Source organism: Cygnus olor, chromosome 12, assembly GCF_009769625.2.
Source record: "Cygnus olor isolate bCygOlo1 chromosome 12, bCygOlo1.pri.v2, whole genome shotgun sequence".
In the NCBI taxonomy this organism is placed as follows: Eukaryota; Metazoa; Chordata; class Aves; order Anseriformes; family Anatidae; genus Cygnus; species Cygnus olor.
In genome coordinates this window covers 10,056,412-10,078,170 of record NC_049180.1, presented here as the reverse complement: position 1 = coordinate 10,078,170, position 21,759 = coordinate 10,056,412, and the positions used below count along the sequence as shown (strand labels likewise).

Below are 21,759 nucleotides of genomic sequence, written 5' to 3'. Positions count from 1 at the left end.
TTGTCACTGAGGTATACATTTGGTAACATAATTAGGTTCAATTAAGAACGTTTGGGGATTTTCAGTAAGGAAAAAGATGTAGATTCTATTGCTTAGGGCTTGGGCTGTGATTTTAGTGATCTGAGTCAAATTCACGTTCTGTGACTGATTTAGGCCCAGATCCATGAAGGGGCTTAGGTGCTTAAAATATGACTTCACTGGGATTTATTCACCTAAGCCTCAAGCGCATAATCCTCAGAAGCCGACATACGCCCCTGTTTCAGCAACGTTTGCTCTGTGCCCAGAACAGCCCGTTTTTTTTCCTTGAAGAACCGAGCAGCTGCTCGCCCGCCTGCCCCGGCCTGCCTTGAGGAGGCGGCGGCCGCGCCCCAGAGCCAGGCGGGCACCCAGGCCCCAGCCGCCGAGCTCCTTATGTAAGGGCCTGGGGGAACCCAAGGCTGCCGGAGCCAAAGCCCCAGCACCCAGCATTGGAGATGCTGCGCTCAGCTCCTCGGGGATTTCCATTCCCAAGGCCGGTTTCGGGGCTGGCGCCGAGCCCCCGGTGTGAGCAGCGCCGCCGTGGCCCCCAGTAGGGCTGGGGGGGCCGGGCTGGAAACGGCCCTCGGCAGCGGCAGCAGGGAAGCCAGGTCTTTTCTAACCCGGTCCCTTTCCAACACACCGACACCGATCCCACCGGCCCCCGCTGCCTCACGCAGGTGCCCCGGGGCGGGGGAACCGCGTTGCGCAGCATCTTGGGGGCGGCTCATAATAGGGATACCCGCGGCCCCCACACGCCGCCACCCCTCTATGAGCGCCTCTCCCGGCCGTGAGGAAGCTCATCCCGCCGAAGGGAAGGAGGCTGGTGCCGGGGCGGAGCCGCGGGCAGGAGGCCGAGCTTCGCTGCTATAAAACCGGGGGCGGTCGCCCTAACCCCGTTCGCCCTGCCCGCTTCCGCGCCCCAGCGTGAGCCGCTTCAGCCCTGCCTGGCCGCTAACATGGCGCTGTCTGCCGACCCCCATTTCAAGAAGCTGCTCGAGTGGCACAAGGCGAACGCCTCCAAGCTCGTCCTGCGGCAGCTCTTCGAGGGCGACAAGGAGCGTTTCCAGAAGTTCAGGTGAGACTAGGGAGCCTCGAGGCTGGCAGAGGGCCCGCCGGCAGGAGGCACCCCCATACACCCTCGCACGGCTGCCGCTGCTCTCCTCGCCTCGGGCGCCCCGGGGAAGGCAGCCGAGGCCGAGCCCCAGCGACCGGGGCCTCCCGGCGGTGCTGGGCGGGCAGGAGGGCGAGCAGCGGCCCCCCCGGGCAGGGGGGAGCCCCCCCGGCAGCCCCGGGCACGGCGGCCCCGCGTGTACTCGTCCTTGACTCCTCCTTGCGGCTGGGACGTGCCGGGCGGCACAGCGCCGGGCTGCGGCGGCGCAGCGGCATTCTGGGGCCTGCCGCCTGCTTAGTCATGAGAAGATGCCTATCCCCGCGATAAGATGCCTGTCCCCGCGATAAGAGCAGCGCCGAGCATCGCCCCCGGCCGCCCCTGTGCCCCTACCTGTCGGCCCCTGCCCCGGAGTGGTGTGGGCGTTTAATCCTCCCCTGCTACACGTACTACAGCAGACACGTTGCAAAGGCTTTTTTCTAGAGAAGGAAGTAAGACGTGGAAGCAGCGTGATAATGTGCAATGTTCTCATCCCATAAAACGGGGCTGCTGTCTCCTGTGTTCAGGAGACTGCCGAGAAGTCACATGTGGTTATACTGCTGGGCTCCACCAGCAATCTGGGAAGTCCATTAGTGCGTAGGTACATAACTGATTTGAGTTTTAAAGTGAGCCTGGGCAATATACACACAGCCAACTTCTTCAAGAAAAAGCCATCTTACTTGTTGCATGTGTCAAAATTTTCACTGGTAAAGGGACTTTTCTCCTCTTGAGCTCATTTGATCCTGAATTGTAATGCAACATCACATATGAAGTTCTGCATACCAGCATACAACAGTTAGTGTCATTTTGCATTGATGTGAAAGGTATGTGAGGTTTTTGGAGCATTAACTTCATCTGGCTCTCATAACAGAACCTTTAACTGTAAAAACTGTATTAATATCTGTAAGCTCAATCTCTTGTCTCTTTAGCAGAAAAAAAGGTTCTGGTTGCACGCTTCCTTATCTCCGGTACATTTCAAAAGACTGAATTTGTTAACATCCTTGTAACAAAGGAAAGCTGAAGCAGACTAAGTAAATCCAAAGGTATAACTGAGCTGCTTCGTACAAGACTTCCTGAATGGCTTGAGCAAGTGCTACTATTGAGAATAGCACTGAATATTAGTCTTAGTGGCTGTCACTTTATTATGCAAGCTACTTTAACTGTAAAATGTGAGCTCAATTTCAAATAGTCTGTATTTAATTTCTTGTGAATATGTAATAGACTAAGGGAGTTACACTGACTGTTGCTGTGCACCATTAATTGAGGATAAGGTATTTGGTAACTCATGTTTCAAGCACATATACTCATGTGTGGCATGTTTTCTCCGTGCTAGAAGTTGTAAGTATGTCTCTCAGAATGTGTCTATCTGATTTGTATTTTTCTTGTGAAATGCTCTTTACTGAGGGTATTCACTTCAAGTAGCTGCTTGACTTAACATTTTTTTGTGCAAACTGTAAGGACAGGAAACAGTTAAGATGTTTGATTCATTAATCTGTATTAATGACATTTCTCTTCATGATGTTGGTCCTGTTTCCTGATAAACCAACATTATTGACTACCCAACAAATTCTGTCATACCCAAATACACAAAACTGACAGCCAGGTTTAGTTTGATAAATCAGCCTGCGTACTTCTCAGTGATTACCACTTTACCACCATCCTGCGGCTCTGGCTTGTAGTTAACATCTGTTGAAAGCCAGTCCCAGAGGTTTGGGCACAAGGTCCTCTGCTTAACTTTCACCTCTTCCCTCATGTGAAAATGATCTTTATGAAGATGTTTCAGATCCATTGGGTATGATCATAAAATCATTGATTCTCTTCTAAGGAAAAAAAATATACTGAAGTAAAAGTGCTTCATGATGCTTGTGCCATAGAAATTTTAGAATATCAGTTTTTAATCTGAATACTTGATCTCAAAGACTAAGTATCTTTTAAATTTTACTGTAAGAACCTTATGCTCACTGGCTGTGTCTTACTGAGTATGGATAGAAGACTTTCTTCCGGTCTTGCCTCCATTGATGAAAACTTGCATAGCCCCTTCTTCTGGTTTGGAGCGGGGTCAACTATGTACAGTATGTTTTTGACTTTCTCTGCTGCCTGAATATACGGTCTGGTAGGAACAGTGGGCCTTTCACTTCACAGTGGAAGGCTACATCACTTAAGTGTGGATGTGGCTTACGTGACAAGTCCTCTGTTCCACCTGGGTAGCGCTACTGCTAGATGCCGCATTGCAGAATGGGTAGTGTAGCAGAATGCAATTGAGCTGCATGTTTCTGTGCGTCTGTTTAAAGAAGGGATAGAACTCCTGGTGTAAGGGTTCAGGATGAGATTAGGCTCTGTGCTTGTGTGGTACCTCCAGTGTGGGAACTGGGAAATCAGATCTCTTGTATTCACTGTTAGCCATTGCTCTTTTTTTCTCATGGTGTCTTTGCGATGCCATCTTCCTGCAGTTTCTTCAACTCAGTGGTGATTTGAATTCAGCCAGAAATTCAAGGGGTATTTCTAAGTCTAGCGTGGTTGGTTATTTATATAAGTTAAAAAAAAAAAAAAGAATTGGAGAAATAAAGCATATGACAGGTAAACATAAAAGATTTTAAGGATTTTATGTTCATGAAGAACACTAAGACTATCTTCGTATGATTAAACTGTAGCACTGAAGAATCATTAGTACACTAATGGTCTTGTAGTGCCCTTAGTGAAATGTGTTCAAACTTGAGATCAGTCTGTAAACATACCACATCTAATTTTAAATAGAAAGACGTTGAAGGATTTGTTCCTTTTCTGTACTGTATCAATAAAGAGCAAATTTGGCAGGTGAGAGGTAAGTCTTTAGCTTAGCTAGTTATGTTCCAGGTGTTCTTACACTAGATGGTTGGGGTTTCAGGATTACTTCTTGCACCCTCCTGAAGAAAAGGTTGATTAATAGTATTAATACTGTTTTTCCTTGCTTGCCTTGTTTTTTGATAAATGTTCTCTTAAGCCTGTGCTTGAAGATACCTGCCTTTCCTTACTTAGTTGCTTCTGTGTTTTAAGACCAGTTTTCTGGTCTTGAATTGTCTTTTTTTTTTCAAAAATTGAAACCACCTAAATGTCTAGACCTTGCTGGTCATTACTGTTATTGCAAGTTCAGTCCCATTCTTCCAATCTTGCATGCTCTGTCATGCTATATCTGTTTAGGATAGCAACAATACTATGTTTTGTCCCTGCCAAGTCCATAGTATATCTCTGCAGTAAAAAAAAAAGTGATATTTGTGGCCAAATACTGAGAAACTAGAGGCAGGGCAGATAATGAGCAACACGGAAACACTGAATTTAGATGCATGCAATTTCCTGTGGCTTGAGCATGTGGAGCAAACATGACAGTAACTTATAAAAAAGGCACTGTACAGTAGACTTCAAGTCTACTGAATGACTTACAGGACTGACTCTTGAATTTAAAGTAAATGTGTACGTTAGATTGTTAATTAGTGCAAAGGAGAAATGGGTGGAAAACTGCTGTGTAAGACAAAAAAGCAACTGTAGAAATTATCATTTTGATACAAGGCTAGTAAATACAACAGGACTTACTTGATTTCTAATAGACTATTTTCATGTTTTACCTCAGTTCTAAACATAGTCTTTCTTTTAAATGTTAGGCTATAGTTCTCTGGGAAGGATTAGCAAAATCATTTGTAGAGCTCTGAGTCAGTAAGCAAAGTGAGACTATGCAGTGCACAAATAGGAAGTAATTCTGCATCTTACTTGACAGTATTTCTGTACATGCAGGTGCATAGACTTGTAAGTCAGTTTTGTTTAGGCTGCCATATAAACATAACTAAGTTTGCTAAAATGAACTGTAGGAAGACAGTACATTTTTCTTAGCTGCAAAAGATGGTGATAAGCTTTGTACCTATGATGTATTAGGAAAAAACTAGTTGCTAGAGACTGCTAGTGGCTCAGTTGAAAGTGGAATGTGATTGTGTGGCTGTGCATTAAATATACTTCATTGTATTTAGACTTTCACAAGCAGAAAATGAACACTACAATTGAGCTTGTTGAAAACAGTAGTCTAGAGTTAAAATGGTATACTACCTAGTAAATCGTTTCATAAAATTTGTGGGGGCCAATTAGTCCCTCAGGTCGTCTGTATTAACTTAGCCTAACTAGGTTTCTAATCACTATTTGTAGAGTTGTCATTGTCTTGCTTAAAACTCTTTAAGAAGGTGTAATTAAGCAACTTATTTGTTTTGACAGCTTGACTCTGAATACTGATCATGGGGATATCTTACTGGATTATTCAAAGAACCTTGTTACAGAAGAAGTAATGAAAATGCTGGTGGAACTGGTAACTAAAGAAAACTTTGTTTTATTAATTCAGTGTTCTAGAAGTTAACTTTCAACTGTAACTCATTCTATCATTGTTTATACACGTTTAGTTCTGAAATTCAAGAGATGATCGAAGTTCAAGGTCACATGGTTTTAAGCCTAGTAAGGCATTGTTGGAAGTCTTGCATTCTCCTTTGGCCACAAGAAGCAGAACCATTTTCAATTCCCAGATCTCTCTTGAGCTCTCTGATTTGTCTGTCAAGACTTGCCTGTAACAAACCAGCTGGCATATGGGACTGTTACTGAGGTTTGCAGTAAAATAAGAGATGAATATCGAGTTGTAAGAGAAGCTGATATTTTCTAGACCTCAAATGGAAATACATTGTTTTGTGTCATGTAGTCTTAGTTTTGAGATTCATTTGCAGTTGAATGCATTTTAAGAAGCTTGTGTCATTAACTTCAATTTAGTGTGGTGTCCATAATTACAACCCTTCCTTAACTATTGGTTCAGCCAAAGGCTAAGACTGGATAGATTTTTTTAAAGCTTCCAAAAATAGCTGAAGTGAAACTACTTTTGCTGCTATTCTGTTTAAAAACAAAAAAAACCTAAGCTGTTACAAAGAAATAAATTAATCCTGTAGCAGTCTGTCAAGATGAAACTGAGTTATTAAGACTACTCACTACATCTTGATCTTTTAGTACATGTTACCATGTAGCATTATTTAAGGGAATAAAAATACTTCCTATAAAATAAGCATTAACTTTTATACATTTTAAAACTAGTATATGGTGTGTTTTTCATCTAACTTCTGTTTTGCTCTCTTGTGCTAAATGCTTACTCTCCTTAGTGTAGCTGGACCTTTGTAGTACATGTTGACTTACTATTTTTAAGAGAAATCTATTTTTACATTTCTCAGGCAAAGTCAAGGGGTGTGGAAAGTGCCAGAGAGCGAATGTTCAGTGGAGAGAAGATCAACTTCACTGAGGTAAGGCTATTTCTGTCTATAGTTCTTACCTTTCAGTTGTGCTTATATTATGGATGTTTGTGCATCTCTGTAAGAGAAGTCTTGGAAAAACTCACTCAAATTGCTACTCTGAAATGCTGAAAGTGGTTTTAACTTTTGTTTTGTTACTTACATGAGAACTCTAAGAGCTTTGGCAAAGAAGAAAAATGTGAACAAAGCTTTTCAGTCTTCCCTCCAACAAAAATTGTTTTTAGATAAGTTGGTGGTGTATTTTTTTCCCTTGCTCTTCACTTCCATAGAGAGGAAGATGAGTTAGGTCTTGCAAAGGGCATAGAGCAGAGTATTTCGTTCCAGGTATGCCTTAGAAGCTTTTCCTTAATGAGTGTTCATAAAGCTTAGTAATCTGCATGTAATGTGTTAGCAAGGGTTTTGTAAGACTTCCTGCTTTGGATTGTTGATGCTACTTATCTTTGGGTACCTCTAGTAGTAGAGACTATAAGCCATCTTGAAAAACTAGCCATGTATTTTGGTAAGACTGAATATATTCCTCTCTGTAGATCTGAGGGTTGTAATGATAGTTAAATCTTCACAGATTTAATACAGAGGAACCAGTTGCACCTTATTTTTTTAAATTAAAAGTAGGTTGAAAACTGGAAAATCAGTGTAACATGATTTACTGATCTACCTTAAATATTTAAGTCCATTTGAGGTAAATTTGCAGAAATCAATATTTGCTCTGACTTGGTTAACTGATTTAATTCTTGCACAAGCAGTTTACTTAAAAATCACTCAGTGGCTGAATGTTGTATTGCTTGTAAATACTGCATGTTTGTAGAAATTCACAGACTAAACCAGAAAGCTTCACTGGAGAATCATTTATCTTCCTTTTATATTAATGCCTTCAATACACAGGTAGAGTTTTAGACAGTGGAAGAAAAAGGGAGCGGGGGAAATGTGGGTAAGTTTAACATCTGCCTGGTTCTGGTTCTCAGATATTGCTTTCCAATAGCCCCATGTAACAGATTGTTACAAGGTTAGCCCGTCTGTGACCGTATATTATGGAGGTATTCTTAATTTTTTTTACCTGAGATCAAATATAACGGTTGAAGTCGTCTTAGAATGTATTTTTCCCTGATAGCACTTGAACACAATATTAAACTGTCTGGTGTTTGGCATCTGCTGCTAGCTCCCAGCTTCAATTCTGTCTCAATATGGCAACTTTGTTTAGCAGTTACCTGCATGACGACTAATATTTTCATTATCAGGCTCTTTCTCATTTACAGTAAGAAGACCTGGAATTAGATTTGGATTAATTCATTTTTTGTTAATGTGAGATAGCAAATGAAGTTGAATGGGCTCTGGAGCACGTGGACAGTATGAAATGGCCATGAGATGTTAAACAGAATGCTGTCAAACAGTGTTATAGAATAAATGTAGAACAGTAAGACAAAAGGAAGCTGCTTAATAGCAAGAACTGACTTGTCTACTATTCTTGTTCTAAATCAGATCACTTTTTAGCCACGTCTTAAATATTTAAGACTTGTCTGTGTTTGGTGCTGCAGGCATTGACTGCTCAGTTTGTTCTTAGGTGGAAATTATTTATAGTTCACCCAGGCATGATATTGCCAGGTGTTTGTCTTGATGAGTTAGAACTTGTAGGCTAATATGGTGCAAAGACGGTGTACAAGGTCGCGTATATCTGACCACTCATTATGGGGGCAGTCTTTACTGTCTACCAAAACTTAGAAAATATTTTTGTTTAACAGCAGATGGCAGTTGAAAGCAGTTCCAGTTAATCTGAAGGATTATTAACAGCTTTTAAGATTGTACTACTTTCTGGGTGAAGTATGAGTAAGAAATAATTCATTTTTTTCCTTCTTTCTTCCTCTTGTTTTAGAACCGAGCTGTGCTTCATATCGCTCTGAGAAATCGTTCCAATGTGCCAATACTTGTGGATGGGAAAGATGTTGTTCCAGAAGTAAACAAAGTGTTGGACAAAATGAAACACTTCTGCCAGGTATAATATATCGTCATAACCTTTTGTTTGTATTATAGTCAACCAGGTTCTCTTACAGGCATGTTGTTAAGCACTGATTATAGACTGGTTCACACAAGCTATTCTCCACTTGTTGGATTAGGTTTATAACAGTACTGGCTTAAGCATGGAATTAGAGCTGTTTTAAGCATGACTTTCTTGCATGTCAGTTTGCAGGTGGGCTTTTCTTTAATGGGCTCTCTAGATCTTACTCCTTTAGTAGTATTTATTTCAGAAGTTTGAAGTCTTGTAAAACATGAAGTACCCCATTCAAATATTGCTTTATTTCTTCTTAACATCTTTCTTACTACTTGACTCTTACATAGAAACTGCCTCTTAAAATTCTTTTAAAATCAGAAGGAGACAGGGAAGAAGCTCCCAGCTCACTTCTAATTTGGTTGTGGTCTGCTTAAGTAGTTTTTTAAAGATCCTCTGTCTTTAGGTTAGATTCATTTATGATTCTACTGTTTCAGCAACACAAAGCTTTTTGTTCCCTAGTTAAATACAGTAATCTTCAAATATCATTAATGTTTATTGGTTCTGTACATCTTTAATGTAGGCATCTGTTTAAATGTCATGTTCAAATAATTCAATGCCTAAGGCTCTTTCATGTCTAGCTTGACTTCTATTGTCTCTATGTTCAATGCTGTAAATGCTAGGTAATGCAGGTAAATGCTGTAGTAGTCCACATGTAAGAAGGCTAGATTGATTTTTGCAGTTTGTTTTAAATCTGTGCGTTAAACTTCTAACACTTACAGAAGTAAGCGTTAATGAAATGTCTACCCAGCAAGGTAGTTTTGAGTATTGGCTTTAAAGTCTAGAAGTTTTAAAGTTTTCGTTGAAGATCCTCTGCAGTAGTGCTTGCAAATACAGCATACTTCCAGGGTTAGATTTGTTAACGTGAGCATATACATAGTATAAAACACATGGTTTCTTTTCCTGCCAGAGAGTCCGTGGTGGTGAATGGAAGGGCTACACTGGAAAGACGATTACCGATGTGGTCAATATCGGGATTGGTGGCTCTGACTTGGTAAGCACCCACCTTCTATACATTTTACATCTTTGTGTGTACATGCCTGCAATGAAGATAAAACCAAACTTGGTTTTCTCCAGGGGCCTCTGATGGTAACTGAAGCCTTGAAACCATATTCCAAGGGAGGCCCACGTGTTTGGTTTGTGTCTAACATTGATGGTACTCATATAGCCAAAACCCTGGCTGAGCTTAAACCGGACACTACGCTCTTCATCATTGCATCAAAGGTATGTCTAATAAGGTCACTGGTGTGACATTCTTCAAATGGTTAAGGATTCAGTCAAGACATCTTTTCCACAGGAAGTTCTAGATAAAGGACTTGTAGCATGCACTATTTCTAAAAAAAAATAAAACTATTTTGATTAATCCTAAACTTGCAATAAAAGTGTATATTGCTACTGAAATGTTTAAGGATCCAGAAGTCAAGCACTGAAAATGACTCATTCTTGACAAGTAATACACAGGACCAATTTGATGTTGTTTTGGGTGTTTCTTAGCCAACACAAAGTTAAACTATTCCCAAATTTTGTTACTATACTTTGTGGGTGGAATGTATGATCCCATCTTTTCTATTTCTTAGAAATTCAAGATTTCATCTCATTCCTTATTTTTAATTGTGGTCTCTTTATATAGCTTATGAAGTACAGTGTTGTCAATAGTGGTTTTTTGCATTAATGTTTCACATCAGTGTAGTTTGGGAATCTTCATTCTGTTTCAGGGTAGTAGCAAAAGCTCTTTCTCTAACTCGAATGCTGAGTTCCCTGAGCACTATAAATACTAAGCTTCTTTACTTACAAAAGGTGAAGACAAACTGCTGGTAGTTTAAGACAGCACTCCATTTCTGAATATGGACTTAATAGCTACCTTTGTAAATCTCACCTTGTTAGCAAGCTTATTTTATAACTTCAATAACTTCATAAACTTAATTGCTAGTTGCCAGATTCTTCTGAGGTACGCTGACTAGAACATACTGGCTTTTGCCTTATCAGAGGAAACTGAAGACAGAATTCATCATTACATAATGTGGATTGCCTTCATTCGTAAAGCACAGTAGGACCTTTTAACTGTTGAAGACAGAATCTGCAATAAATGAACATGTGTGTAATGCTGACCATGCTCTACTGTGGTGCTCATTATCTTATTTTGGCAATACTGTAGCTGAGCAACTTATGGAATAAGTAAGCTTCACAAAGTAACGCTAATGGTCATTTTTGAATAATTGAGTTCAAGCATCATGGTTCAAAGGCTCAGAAGACTGCCAGATTGAAAGAGTAACAGTTCAGTTTCTATTTGCCAAGCTGTAGTTAGATAATTGGATTTATTTGGAAGAAGATGAATGGCATTTTCTTGTTTTCCCTAACAGGCTTCTTTCATAATGAAATACTTCTGGAGATGGATGAGAGTAGGTTGAATGTAGTGTTCGCCCTTAAAGCAAAATTTTGATGGCTGAGTAAATCAGAATGGTGGTAGATCTTTGCAGAACTGCATGACTGAACTTCTTTGTACACTTCATGAAGCAGGAAAATATTTTCTCTAATCAGCAAAATAGTTATAGCAGTGTCTTAGCAAAAATTAGTGTTTTTGCTTGGAAAAGAAGGAATAAAAGAACAAGAGGACAATCCAGCTGGGTTGTCCTGTTGTGAAGCTCAATTAGCTACTTTCTAATTGAGTGATATAACTTCATATTTAGTGAAAGTACAGGAGAAAACTTTAGTGTCAAGGTTTTGTGTAACAGTTTGGAGGAGGGAAGGAAATAGGGAATAACTATTCCAATTCCAGCAAATTGATGATTTGGATTGATAAGCTTGCTTTTTTGCTGAAATTTGGTAGCAGTTGTCTTATGAACCTCTAGAATTACTGTGATCTGGTTATCTGGAAAAAATGTTTTAGCAGCCTGAGCATGTTTCAATTTTAAGTACGATGTCTTATATACTTCTCCATTTTCTGATGCACAGACTTTCACCACCCAAGAAACGATCACCAATGCAGAAACGGCCAAAGAGTGGTTCCTACATGCTGCTAATGATGTAAGTCTAATGTACTTACATTACATAACAGAATGCAACAGATTGTCATTGTGCAGTTTCTCCCCAGTCATTTTAAGCATGCTTTGGATTGGGGCCAATAGCTGTCCAAGCATAAGCTGTGTAGCATAGCAAATGCTGTGCACAACATTTAAGTGCATCATGGTTAGTGACAGGCTGGTATGTCTGAACAAAGTAACAAAACAAGTTTTCCATTATAGATGGTTGTGGATGGTTTTCCCTCAAATCATGTCTCTAAAGCAATAGGTAGTTGCATCTACCTTAGAGCTGGCTAATGGTTTGGTGGAACCACTGACACAGAAATCCAAGAATATGGTGTCTACATGTCATTACCTTTCAATTCTTGGAAAATCTTTCAAAACTAGAAATGAAGTTACGGTTGAAACAGTAAAATAATTCTGTAGCAGATGGTTGTGCTATGAATAGAAGCCTTATTTTTGGCTTATTCCCTTAAATTTCTAACTTATAAGAGAGAGGCAATACTGCCTGCTCAGGTAGTTAATGTAGTCTTTAACAAGTTCCAGTCAGGGTAGCTGTACTTAGTTCGAGAGCGGGGCTTTGAAGTCTCCCATTATATTAGTTAAAGACAACTCATCTTTGCCCGAACACTTACCGAAAGACCCAAGTCTCAATCTGTACTGTTAGATTTATCAGTGGTTGCAGTTGTCCTGATCTTCCAACCCTAGCAGGAAGGGCAGCACTTGTACAACACTCCATCTGCCCAAAAGTGGTATTAGTGATGAACCAAACTGGTAATGTACTCTTAAGGAAACTGAGTGCTGCTCCAAGTATTGACTACCTCCAGAGGGAGGCCTTCATGAAAATATTGTCAGAGCGTTATCTTATGCTATATGTGATTAAGATGATTTCAAGTTGATAAACATGAAAAATAACTAATGATAGTCAACAATATTTTGTTCAAAAGTAAATGATAGCAAATCAGTTTTATAACAAGAAATAAAAACAACTAGCATTATAGATCTAACGCTCTTCATTTTATTAAGCCTTCAGCTGTGGCCAAGCACTTTGTTGCCTTGTCTACCAATGGTGTAAGTATAAGAGTTTTATTTACATTTTCTTCTACGTACTTTTAAGATGGTCTTATTGTATAGCCCTGTAAGGAAGCCTTTAAGATGCCATTATTTGTATACTAATAATTAGCTTTCCTACTGAAAGGATGCATATATGTTCTACAGAAAATAAATGGAATGCTTCCAAAGCACCATTATAGATGTGTTTTCTACTGGAGCTCTATAAAACTGAAATCAGGATGTTGTGCTTGTAATACCTATCCTGTTATTAATGAAGGGTACCCATTACTGTTTAAGTGTGTGTGAATGCAATTATTCTATAAATAAATATTACTCAAAATACTAAGATAAGTGCTGAAGTGATGCAAGTAGTTTGTGTGAATAATCTTTTGCATATGATGAGCGTAAAGCACCCTGATGTGGTATTTCACCCAGAAAAGAAGGGGTGGAGGGGGCGGGGGGGGAGCTGCAGCAATTAAAAAGGGCCCAGCAACAATTGAGGCTGCTGGGTAATCTGATATGAAGCTCCCTTGTAATATTCTGGGCATGTTGAATGTAAACAGTTATCAGTCCAACTCCTAACTATACTGCCACTCTGATAGAACGAGTGTTATGTCATTGAATTCAAGACTGCTGAATGGCAATAGTGATATTTGGAAATAAAAGTACACTGTATTTCCTGATGGAAGCTATGTATTTTTAAAATAGAAGGTGTAATTGGGCAATGGTCTATTCAATAGGCGTAAAACTAGTGCTTTTTATTTGCTAGACATCAAGGTTTTTAAGAATGTTTGTCTTCTCTTCCATGCTTTTTTATTCTAGCCTAAAGTTAAAGACTTTGGAATTGACCCTGAGAACATGTTTGAATTTTGGGATGTAAGTAAATGTCTAATGTTGTGCAGTAGATGCTAACCATTAGAATTTATTTCAAAAGTGTTAATTAGATGTCAGCAAACTGATTGAAAACTAACAAAAACAAAACTAAAAAAAATAGTAGCTGTATTCTCAGTACTGAAACATTTGAAAAATTATGCCTAAAAGTAAACTGAGCGTGCCAAGCAAGTAAAGCAGTTGTATCTTGGCCATTCAATTCAAATCCTGCTGTAGATGAAGGTCTGAAGAAGAGCCTTCTGTATTCTTGGCTGACTAATCATCTGTTGGGTAATAGGAGATAGAAGTCTTAGCTTATTCCTCTATGTAAGTAGTTATTATAAGCTGTGACATTTGACTGTTGGGGTCTACTGTATATAATCTACGTCTGTAAAGGTCAAACATCAGAAACAGCAGTCTAACTTGATGTTTTATAGCAGATGCATATTTTAAGTATAGTGCATTTAGCCTTGGCCTTTCTACTTATCTACTTAAAATCAGAAACAGGCTGGTTTCTGTCTCATTGACTTTGCCTGACAAACTACACTTTAAAGCTACTATTTAGAACTTAACTAGAGCATTACCTTTTCCTATATAATGTCATAATCTCGCTGACTCAGGCCTCTCCTACAGATCAGTACTAGGAAAGCAGTTAACACAAGCTGTGAATCCAGTATTTGAGAATGAACTGCAGTCATTATCAAGAGAGCTATTTCAACAGATGTTATATAAATCATAGCCTCTAGACCAGTTGGAAAACTTTAAATCCTTAAAGAAATGCATACTTAAGGATTTGTTGGGTCTACTGTAAGGTACAGGTCCCCTTGGCCGTGCCATATGATTTGTAGTGAATTATTGCCAAAAAGAATCTTTTGCTGAAAATAGTCTAAACACGTGCTGCTATTTCCTAATGGTTTGGATAAGCTTCAATTTAAAACCTTTACGCTTCTACTGTCTAAATTGATCTCTTTTTTTCAGTGGGTTGGTGGTCGCTATTCTCTGTGGTCAGCCATTGGTCTCTCCATTGCCCTGCATATTGGTATGTATTCCTGTGATATATTAAGAACCTGTTTTGGGAGCATATCTTTGGAATATTTTAACAATACTGGATTGTGGATCAGATTTGGGACAAATACTCTTTTACCCAGCCTCTTCTCTGAGCTTCTGCTAAATTCAAATGTGATAGAAATGTCAAAGCTTCAGTACTATAAACATAGTTTCCAAAGTTACTCATGTAGGTACAAGCAGTCAAATTACATCTATTTGCTTGCATAGCCAAAAGTGCGTGGCTTATGTAAAGTCACATCAGTCTTGAAAACTAGATTTTTGCAACTGACATGCTTCTACTTCTTAAGAGTAGAGTATCTAGTTCATGTAACTACATAAACTTCAGTGTGTCAAATCTTGTCTCCAATTCTGCATGAGTTTTTTTAGCATAAAACCAATCCCTTCTCCCATCACATCATAAGCACCAGTACTTATTCTCTTAGATTATAAAGCCTGATATATGAACGCTGTTTCTATTTGTAGTTGATTGTGGAACAAAGATAAAGACTCTCTAAATAGATCCTCACTTATCTGTACTGCTACAGGGGCACTATTGGCATCTCTGCAGGTCTCAAATGCATGTGGAGAGCACACAGTGGATGTGAAAGAGCTCTAAGAACTGTTTCTTGGTGAATATGCTGTTTAGCAGCCTTGCATTTGTTCCCTCATCAGTCCTTTCCAATAGTTAGTCTCAAACCATAAAGTTACATATTTTCTAAAAAGCTAGAATTCCCTTATACTGACGTAAGAAGAAAAGCATTGGTTGTGTTCTTGGAATGATAGGAATAGGAGTTTTTGTGTGGAAAAAACAATTTGAACAGCAAAATAAATTTCAGTCAGGCACTTACTGTTTTGTCTGCAGTAAACTGTTCATCTCTGCTGTTAGATTTTGTTGGCTATCTGCACTGCTTGTCCTTAGATCCTTCATCTACCAGAGCTGGCTTCTGACCATAGGTAGAGCTTCTGCTTTGATTGCCAGATACTTCACTGTAATCTTCTGTTTTTCTGTACAACAATCAGGATTTATGGTTTTGTGAGAAAAGATGGCATCAGTTAAAATAATCAGTGAAAATAAATGATGGTTAAATCCCCTATTTAAAGAGCAAACAAAATCAGGTGAATTTTCCAGGAGAACAGGGAAGGGAGAAGAACCTTTCAAAACAACCTTACTACAGTTTATCCTCAGACCAATGCAGAATTCCTGCTTTAGTAGCCTTGCCCTGATTTTTGGGGAAGCTTTTCCCACTGTGGCTAATAAGAAAGAAAATTGCATAGCCTTTAATAATACAGATTCTGGTTTTAATGTCTTTGTTTTCCTTTCAGTTGCTTGTTTTGCCTGAATGGGGAGTTTAGGCAAAGGTTTTGAAGTATGTTCCGTGAAATTGGGCTTGCTCTGAAATCCAAGCTTTAATCATAACTAATATCTGTCCTATGGGATTTAAACTTTGGGAGATGTCAAAGTACAACTTTAAACTCAATTAGTGGTTGGGAGCCTTTCTGCATAAAGGAAAATTCAAGTACCAGAAAAATCAAGTTTAAGCTATAATAGTAAATGTAAATTGACTTTTTTCATTGTTAGGTTTTGACAACTTTGAGAGTCTGCTTGCTGGAGCCCACTGGATGGTGAGTGTGGGATGCCTATTTCAGATTTGCCAAAGTTAATAAGATAAATGAAGGCAGACTGGTTTCTAAAGTTCATCTCCCGATGCCCTCTCAGTGCTTCTAAAATGACTGTCTTGGGGAGCTCTCTAGGTTAAAATAATTTTTTTAAAAAACTTAGGATTTGGGAGGGATGACAGTTATTTTGAGAAGTGTAATTTTTTTCATTTGTTAAAAAGGATAACCACTTCCATACGGCTCCACTGGAGAAGAATGTGCCTGTTTTGTTGGCAATGCTGGGGGTCTGGTATATAAACTGCTTTGGATGTGAAACCCATGCGCTTCTGCCCTATGACCAATACATGCACCGCTTTGCTGCCTACTTCCAGCAGGTAAGGTTCAACCAGAGTAGAAGGTTTCAAGAAGCAAGGATGTAAGTGTGCCTTTGTCCTGGATCTAGAACATGAATGTATGTTTTTAGGTTAAAATTGAAATCATGTAAATTCATGTAATCAGGGACAGAAAGAATGGTGCCAAGATTGTTATTGTATTATTTGTTTGATTAATTTAGAGATTTGTTTCGTATTCTGGTTCTTATTCCTTCAGATCTCGGTTAAGTTTGTGTCCATAAATTAAGCAGCTGTAACCCTCGTATTTATGGAATTTCTATAAAAAAGCAGCACTTACTATAGTTGAAGTATATATGGAACTTTGCACTGATAGTGCATGGTTCTGCAAGAAGAATAATGTTCTTCCCTTTTAGGGTGACATGGAGTCTAATGGCAAGTACATTACCAAGAAAGGTTCTCGTGTGGACTACAGTACTGGCCCTATTGTGTGGGGAGAGCCTGGCACCAATGGGCAGCATGCTTTTTACCAGCTCATTCATCAAGGTAAACTAGGACTTTACCTTACTTTGTTTTGGAATTAAATTCTGACCATAAAGCTACAGGAGTGCAGAGCGGACACTGATTTAGGGGCTGGGCTCTTGTCTAGGCTAGTGTGACATGACTGTAGTGTCCTTAATTAGTGGCTTTAGAAAGCTACAGATGCAGGTCTCACCTCTACAATACGGAGCGTCAACTAGAATTGAAACTGAACTGTGTAGTCACTTTCCGTAGTTTATGTAAAACTTTTAAAATTGTTAAAGTGGCTAAGTCTTCCAATAACTCAAAGTGGGACAAGAATTACTTTTTTAAACTCTAATGTTGTAAGGCTATTAACTTGACTCTTCTTGCAGGGACTCGCATGATTCCCTGTGACTTTCTGATCCCAGTCCAGACTCAGCATCCAGTCAGAAACGGTTTGCATCACAAGGTAACGAGTTCTTTATCAGGACACCCATATTTTCTTGTCACTGAAGGTATTGAATTGTGTACCAGCAATTTTCTTCTGTCAGACAAGTATGGTCTTTAAAAAATGATGGTGCAAGAGAGACCATTTTATGGTTTGTAGATATACTGAAGATAAACATTTATGCTAACTGGTAGGATAAAACCACCCATCAACTTGCATGTTAATATTAGGCAAGGAATAGGAAACTAAACTTCCCCTGTATTGGTAGGGATTGCTATGTGGTGTATAGTGAGAACTTTGTTTGACAGAACATATTGTCCAATTTTGACTATTCTTGGTGGAAAAACAGCTGCCATTCTATTTTAATGATATGGTGTGGAACAGACACTGGGTGAAAGGGACATGAAATCCCAGCTCCTTTGATCTTACTATGTTTGCTGTCAGTTCTAATGGGCAGGATTTCTCAGAGCATTCCTGGATGTTTTTGGATGCATGCACTATTAAGTAGTAATCAAGTGTCTCAGCACTCCAAGGTAAAAAGCAATAGCAGGCATTATACACAAAAGTATAGCATAACTTATTGCCATATTCAGTGCTAAAAATAAGACTTCTGTCTGCTTTCAGGCACTGAGTATTTGTTTTTGAGCTAATGAAATAGTTGTGTTTGCTACCTGCTAGATTCTTTTGGCCAACTTCCTTGCTCAGACTGAGGCCTTGATGAAAGGAAAGACTGCTGATGAAGCTCGTAAGGAACTGCAAGCAGCAGGACTGAGTGGGGATGCTCTGGAGAAGCTTCTTCCCCACAAGGTAACCAGGCTCTGTAATTTGCCGGTTTTCATCTGATTAGTGGTATTGCTGTTGTGAGGGCACTGCCTTGGTATGCTGCTTGATGGCACTTGTTAATGGCAGCAGTGCCCTCCGGTGGCTATTAAGTGCTACTGTCTTGACAACAGTGAAAGTGATATTTATTAAAGGCTCTACCTTGACAGGTATGGTGGAGCAGTCTGTAAATGGCACTACCATTAAGTATAATGATTGGAAGGTTTTTGAGGCATTTCAGGAAGAGTTGTCTGTTCACTGCTCTGGCTTTGTTTAACAGCTTTCCATAGCCATGGTGGGAGCAGTGCTTGGAGATAATGTTTTGCTGTTGTTTGTAATAGGCTACAGAAATAATAGAGAATATGAGAATAACAATTATATGGCTGAAACTGTTAGCCTTTAAAGCTTTAAGGATTACATTTTTGCTGCTAATACAAATAATCCAATGTGGGCTGTCAGGAAAATGTGCAACTTGCATCAGAAACTTGTTATAATATGCTATATTACAATGTACCTCTTGTTTTTCAAAGGTCTTTGAAGGCAATCGCCCAACCAACTCCATCATGTTTACAAAACTCAACCCATTCACTTTGGGAGCAATCATTGGTAGGTAAAAGATCTTTCAACTGTGAATGCTTACTAAGGCTTTATGGTAAAGCTTATTGATAAAGATTTTATTTTCCTGTTTTAGCCATGTATGAACACAAGATATTTGTTCAGGGAGTTGTCTGGGATATTAACAGCTATGACCAGTGGGGGTAAGTCTCCTTGATCTGTTTCTGGTGTACTTACCAACTGCAGTTTTCCTTAATGTGTCATGATTTAGAGAAGACAATGAAAAATAGTGGAATAATTAAATGATTATGGGATAGTTTTAATTAGAAACCAGCTTTTCTGAGAATAAACCACCATGTATCCTTGTTCAGTCATGCATGATGACCTTACATACAACTCCAGTTAGGGGACCTTTGCTTTTTAGGTATAATAAACAACTAACTCTGAATGCAGAAAAGATAGTTAAGCAGGCTCAACACTGTAATAATGAGAGCATAGTCAAGCAGGCTGAATGCATGCTTTGACATGTAGAAGGGGAAAAACCCCCTTGTAATAGGGGGGGGAAAAAAGCATTATCTCTAGAAACGTGTGGTAGGCAGCTTGAGTGGTACCTGCTAGTTAAGACTGACCACCTTTTAAGTTTTCTTGTGCTGGAGCTACATGAAGGCATCTGCCAATAATCCTGCATAGGAGTCCCTAGTCTAATGCAGGCTCTACCTCTGCTTATGCTTGTGGTAGAGCTCAATGTGGAAAGCAGCTGCTTAATAAGGAGTTCGTTACTTTGGTTTCTTTAAAAATAGAAGACTTCATCAGGAGATAATTAAATGTTATCTTGAATCTGTAGTAATATTAAACTGTAGAACATATTTTGTGGTACACTTACACAAAGATTTGGGAAAAGATTTTTTCCGGGTGAAACCTGCCTGTGCCACAGCAGGGGTTATTTCAAAGAGCATGTTTGCTATGAAGGCCTAGAATAGTAATTTACACTAAGCTCCCTTCATAAAAACTGAATGATAGATCTTCTGAATGTATTCTTAGAGCGATGTTACCACAGCAGTTTTTGTACCCTAAAACAGTGAAGTAGAAACTGAAAATGGAAGACTGTCTAATAAAAGCTGTAACTATCCGCTATAAAATCTGAAATAAGGGTGGGATACAAATATGGCTCTTTCTGTAGCACATGAAAATCTAGAATGGAATCCAAAACTAAATATGGAATGTGGGGAGGGCAAGCAGAATATGCTGTAGAACCAGTTTAGTTTCTTGCAGCTGTTGGAATATCTTTTGGTGGTTCTTGTCTGGATAGCCCTCTGTAGTGCTGAAGAAAGCTTTCAGTCCCACAGCTCAGCTGTTTTATTCATCATCTTGGTGCTGCAAGTCAGTATTTTGATTTATACTGTATTTAATGGTGAACAGGAGCAAGCTGAATGCCTTCTGCTCTGCAGAAGACTGCATAACATAAATGAATACTGAAAGGGAGCTACAGTGCAGAAAGACTATACAAAAGATATCTAAAGAAAAAAGCTTTGTGTAATTTGAGCTGCCTGTTCAGCTAGGCAGTTGTACTTGTGAGAATCCCAGTTGTTCGTGAATGGCGCTACAATAAATAATTTGGTCAGCCATAATGTTCACTGTCATGTTACTTTTTACTGGCACCTGTTCTTAACATACCTTAAGTTAGTACTAATACTATTTTTCTTTGTTCTCCTACTTTTTTAAATGCAGAGTTGAGCTTGGAAAACAACTTGCCAAGAAAATTGAGCCTGAACTGGAGTCAGATGCTCCAGTGACATCTCATGATAGCTCAACAAATGGGCTCATCAATTTCATCAAAAAACATAGAGCCTGAAGTGAAAGATTCTGAGGACATCGACAATCTAATGACCGAATACTCAAGTCTGTTGTAGTTGTGCTTTTTTAGCCACTCTTAACAAAAATAGCACTTTACCGATGTAGCTTCTTCACTTGTTGCAGTTAATCTTGTTGCGTCAAGTGTTACCAATGAAAACTAGTTGTGAAACCCAGAGATTGTATAGTTGCTTTCTATTTTTGTGGTTGTTGATCTGTAAAGTGCAGCTGGTATGTTCCTCACTTCTTATCCGTCAACTTCCTTAAAGATGATCACATGATATTAGGAAATAAAAGATATGATGGATGAGTAAAACTTTTTCATTTTTCTGTATCTTTAAAACACAGACCCAGTAACATTTTACTTACTGTTTGTAAAGTTCTCTAAAGTCAAGTGCACCAACTTGTTGGGCATGTCATTGCCTTGGACTGGGTCTGCTGTAAGCTAGAAGTATGTTCAAAGAATTGAGTAATCAATGGCTATAAATTGTTCAGGTTTTATGTTAATGTGTTTGAGCAAGATGCAGATGTTTCAATGCTATTATGAAAAGTTTACTACTGTTGATAGGTCTGTATTGATTTCCTCCAGAAGCTACGAAAGCTCTGCACAGACAGCTGTTCAAAAAGGAAGGATGTTCCTACAGTGACAGTGATGTATTGAGCTCCTGAAAGTTTGGGAAACTATGTGAAGCTGAAGATTGGCATTATTTGCAGCAGTGTATTTTTGGTACCTTCCAGTGATGGTTTATTTCAGTCTTAGATCTATTTCAGTCTTAAATCTGCATCACTGTTCTAACAGAAATCTGACTAGAGAACAATGTGACTACTTGTGAATGAGTTGCTTATCCTTTAATTCTCTACAACTATTACCCCCTAGACTAGCATGCTGTGGCTGTTGTTCCAACCACCTTTAATAAAGGTAAGACACAAGCATTGAAAGGAAAAAATAAGAATAACTGTTATTCTCATACAATGACGAGTTGTACTGTGACAAAGTCTGAGTATGCAACTCTATAAAACTCTTACTGTGCATGTTTGCTGCCAATCAATGAATTGGCAGCATCAGCAGCCTTATGGCTGATGTGACACACCAACAATTCCTTCATTGGGTTAACAGTGTCTGCTTGGATTTGAACTTAAATT

General features: G+C 39.2%; 1 protein-coding gene across 1 annotated transcript; it reads left to right on the top strand.

Annotated features, from left to right (window-relative positions):
- Positions 1-733: 733 nt before the first annotated feature.
- Positions 734-20,932, top strand: GPI (glucose-6-phosphate isomerase). Its single transcript, XM_040571717.1, has 18 exons — positions 734-1,093; positions 5,399-5,489; positions 6,388-6,456; positions 8,333-8,452; positions 9,417-9,500; positions 9,584-9,730; positions 11,459-11,530; positions 12,553-12,597; positions 13,402-13,455; positions 14,428-14,488; positions 16,076-16,119; positions 16,335-16,487; positions 16,859-16,988; positions 17,336-17,412; positions 18,070-18,198; positions 18,741-18,816; positions 18,902-18,968; positions 20,494-20,932. The coding sequence occupies exons 1-18, from the start codon at positions 975-977 to the stop codon at positions 20,615-20,617; spliced, it is 1,662 nt and encodes a 553-aa protein (XP_040427651.1). The 5' UTR covers positions 734-974; the 3' UTR covers positions 20,618-20,932.
- Positions 20,933-21,759: the final 827 nt, after the last annotated feature.

Bases quoted from the DNA above. Each gene is read 5' to 3' on its own strand.
- GPI (XM_040571717.1), top strand. From the start codon at position 975: ATGGCGCTGTCTGCCGACCCCCATTTCAAGAAGCTGCTCGAGTGGCAC. The intron at 5,490-6,387 runs GTAACTAAAGAA...TACATTTCTCAG, and splicing joins TGAAAATGCTGGTGGAACTG to GCAAAGTCAAGGGGTGTGGA. The intron at 18,199-18,740 runs GTAACCAGGCTC...TGTTTTTCAAAG, and splicing joins AGAAGCTTCTTCCCCACAAG to GTCTTTGAAGGCAATCGCCC.